Consider the following 3,376-nt stretch of genomic DNA (forward strand, 5'->3'; position numbering starts at 1 on the left):
CCAGCCCCTAGCTACACCCGTGAGCAGCTGGTGGTACTACACTCGCTTTGAACACGAGTTCGAGATGCCTGTGGGAAGAGCTGTTACCTGAGGTATAGCATTCCATCAAGCATCTTCTGTGGGGTAGGAGAGGACACTTCAAAGTTTTGCGTAGACATCAGAAGCCATTCCTGCAGCTGCATTCAGAAACGCCGGGGCAGCCTCTGCACTCGTTCGCCGTACTGGTAACGCCCAGTCTGTTTCGGTATCAAACACTCCTGGTTTAATTTACTGAAACACCTCCTCTGCTGATACCTTGTCCTGTCTAACAAAGAGGTTCTGTTAAAAGCTGTTAATTTCAACCATAGCTTTCTGTGTGTAATTTCAACCTTCCTGACTTAGCAGATACCAGCGTACAAACTTCATAAAACCTATTTTGAAACAGAACAATTTCCTAAAGTGGTGAGAAAGCCTTTAACTGGCGCAGTGGTCATTCTAAGTCAGAGTGTTAGGTATTTGCTACTCCTAAAGTTGATTTACCCCTTCTTAGACTTGTAAAAGCTCTCCTTGGACCTTTGCAACATCTTACGAATTGGGAAATACATATGGTTAAGTAGTTTGTAATGTATTACAATGTTGATGTTTACAGGGTTTTTTTTCGTGCAAACATAAGTATTTTGAACTGTCTTTTCAGCCAGATCCACAGCACCGCCGTTCTTGCACTGTGATTGATTTGAGTAATCAGTCTTGGACAGGCAGAGGATCAGCAGGTTCAGGTATGCTCAGCAGTCACAGAATTTAGTATCATCAAGCAAGAGGTGGGCTTTTGGGATTGGGACGCGTTTCCTACATAGGTAATTACAGTGAGGAGGCTTTTCAAAGTCCTATTTAATGTTTTTAAATTTCCATTATATAAATTTTACACTTGCATATAGAGTATGTTTGGGTGTGGGTTTTTTAGTACCACTTAGTATTTTAAATCATTTCAGGAAGCTAAATGCAGTCAGCCCCAATGTCTCATGTCAAAGCTAAGAGCAGGAGTTGCCTGCTAGTTAGGAGAGAATTTGGTAACAACTACTTTCTCTCCAAGGGTTTTTCTTCTGCTCGACTATACATCTGAAAGAGATCACATGGCCTTAATGCAAACTTACTTGCATTGTATCTGGAAGGGGTTCTATCTGTGCTAGATCTGAAAATTGCATTAGATCAACTCAAAGCATATTTTAAGGCCAGTAACTGTGCCAGTACGACTCACGTGCATACTCGGAAATGAGAGTTGAGTTGCTTGTTCTGTTTAATATCTAGCAATTGGATGAACTTCACTTGGCATAACCTAAAATTAACCTAATCTGAAATTACTTTTAATTGATCAAAATACCAAGGCAGCAGGATGGCATCTTTGTTGTGAGTGTAATGCGTAACTCCTCCCTGTAGTTCCCCTTCCTTCACTGCGAAGTCATCTCCTTAAATTGTTTATGGTTAATACACTTTGAAAATAGCCTCCGTATGTGCTTCACAGTGGTTACACAGTCACAACCAGGGCTGCTGTGTGGTGGTTCGCTGGTTGCTTTTAACAGTAGGAAGCTACAATACTAAGCTGTATGCGTGTACACAAGTGTAACAGTAGACCAGTGAACCTCCTACCCTCAGAGAGTCAGGTTCGGACCTCTTGCTGCAGGCACGAAGGCTCGTCTAGTCAGTTGAAGGGGAGTTTGTTCAGAGATTCTCTTAGAGCAGAAAGTTAACTTAGTGCCCTAGAGGGGCTTTTCTGAATGCTCTTTATAGCTCTGGGCTGAGTTCACCTTGAGCAGTCCCTGTTAGCCTCAGCAGAAAGTCAATTATCACCTGCACGCGGAAGGGGGGTGTCACAGAGCAAGGGCATTCGTTAGATGGGCGTTCTGAAAACTAAGACAGGTTACACTGGATTCCTGTCATCGCAGTGCTTTGGGATTCCTTATGGAGCTGTCAGAGTTTCCCACATAAAAACAGACTAACAGGATAGGATTGAAGCTGTAAAAGTTAGCAGAGGCTGCAAAGGTCACGGTAACAAGCTCAAGGGTGATAGGAGTCTTTTAGCTTAATAGCTGCGTGGCCTACTAGCACTAATACAAGGGCTACAAGAGGCAACCTGAGTTTAACAAAGATGCTAAACTGAAGTAACTTGGGTTTTTTAAACAGGAAGGGAGTGGTTCCTACTAAAGTTGAAACAAGGACCTGTGTCTCCCCAAACCCCACCCAGTATCTTTAAATGCAAGATGAGTTTTGATTGCTGTAGTAACGAAAGAAAGTAATCAGCAGCAGAACTCTGTAGACCTGAATACTTCATGACAGATCAAGGAATACAGAAGTTCCCTGCAATGCAGCAGCTATGAAAGCACAGACTTTGTAAGGCCAGTCACTTGTCTCAAACTTTGGTCGCACATAATGCAGTTGATGGCAACATACTGGAATGAAAAGCGAAAAAAAAAAAGTATTTGGTACTCAGTTTTAATACCTTTCAGAAGTCTTAAAGCTGTCCGTGGTCTCTGTTTCTTAGGTCTTCAGCTGCACGGCTCTGTGAAAGCCCACAGTCGAAGTGGATCGGTCACGAAAAGCAAACAGGGGTTCTGACACGCCATGAAGAAGTATCCGTCCTTCCGTCCATCTTCAGAGAGTCAGGAGCCACCTCTCCTCATTCTCAGTGACGTCAGCACTGTTTACAGAGAGTTCTCAAACACCCTTCCTTATGAATAGTTATTTTCATACAAATCTTAAGAAGCAGCTGCCAAAGATTAGAAGGAGTATACTTAAACATTCCACTTTCTACCAGCAGAAAAAGTTCTGTTCCTGTGGAAGGGTGAACATACTCCAGTGGACGGTAAAGCCTACTGCCTAGAAAATCTAGCGAACGCTCTCAGCCATTGCTCTTTTCCCATTACTGACCTGCGACCAGTTCCTGTTGTCACAGGCAGATACTGTAGAACCTCCCGATTTTTCCGTTACACTACAAAAGGTTAATCCCGCCTTCCACAGTAGTAGTAATTCAAGTTGTTAAAGCTATATTTATATGTTCAAAGCAATATCGTACTATCAAAAGCAAGCACTGCACATGATACTGCTTCTGCAACTCAGCTTAGACAAGTTAGGAAGCCTGTAGTAATTGCAGCAGATGTTAACACAGTTGTGTAAAGTGAAGGTAGCAGGCCGGACAGATTGACAGCTTTAAGGGTAGCACACCATTGACTCGTCCTGTTATATTGACACCTCTTCCTCAGAGACAGCAGAAGGTTTGAGAGGCAAAGAGTCTCTTACTGCTAGTGGTTCCAGAGAGCATTCAAAGTACATTGTCTTCCAGGGGAGATATTTTACGGTAATTTCACAGAATAGATCGGTCTCCCTTTCTGAGGGAGTTATATAT

The 3,376-nt window shown here is 42.9% G+C and overlaps 1 protein-coding gene across 1 annotated transcript in view; it reads left to right on the plus strand.

The window, feature by feature from the left end:
• The window catches only part of FAM149B1 (family with sequence similarity 149, member B1), a 13,650-nt gene extending 11,061 nt beyond the window's left edge, over window positions 1-2,589 (plus strand). Inside the window, exons 14-15 of the mRNA XM_010136838.1 lie at window positions 674-755; window positions 2,516-2,589. Of these exons, the coding sequence (XP_010135140.1) occupies window positions 674-755; window positions 2,516-2,589 (156 nt within the window). The remainder of the gene's footprint in view (window positions 1-673; window positions 756-2,515) is intronic.
• The last annotated feature ends 787 nt before the right edge of the window (window positions 2,590-3,376 follow it).

This window comes from Buceros rhinoceros, unplaced genomic scaffold, assembly GCF_000710305.1.
Source record: "Buceros rhinoceros silvestris isolate BGI_N320 unplaced genomic scaffold, ASM71030v1 scaffold20285, whole genome shotgun sequence".
Lineage (NCBI taxonomy): Eukaryota > Metazoa > Chordata > Aves > Bucerotiformes > Bucerotidae > Buceros > Buceros rhinoceros.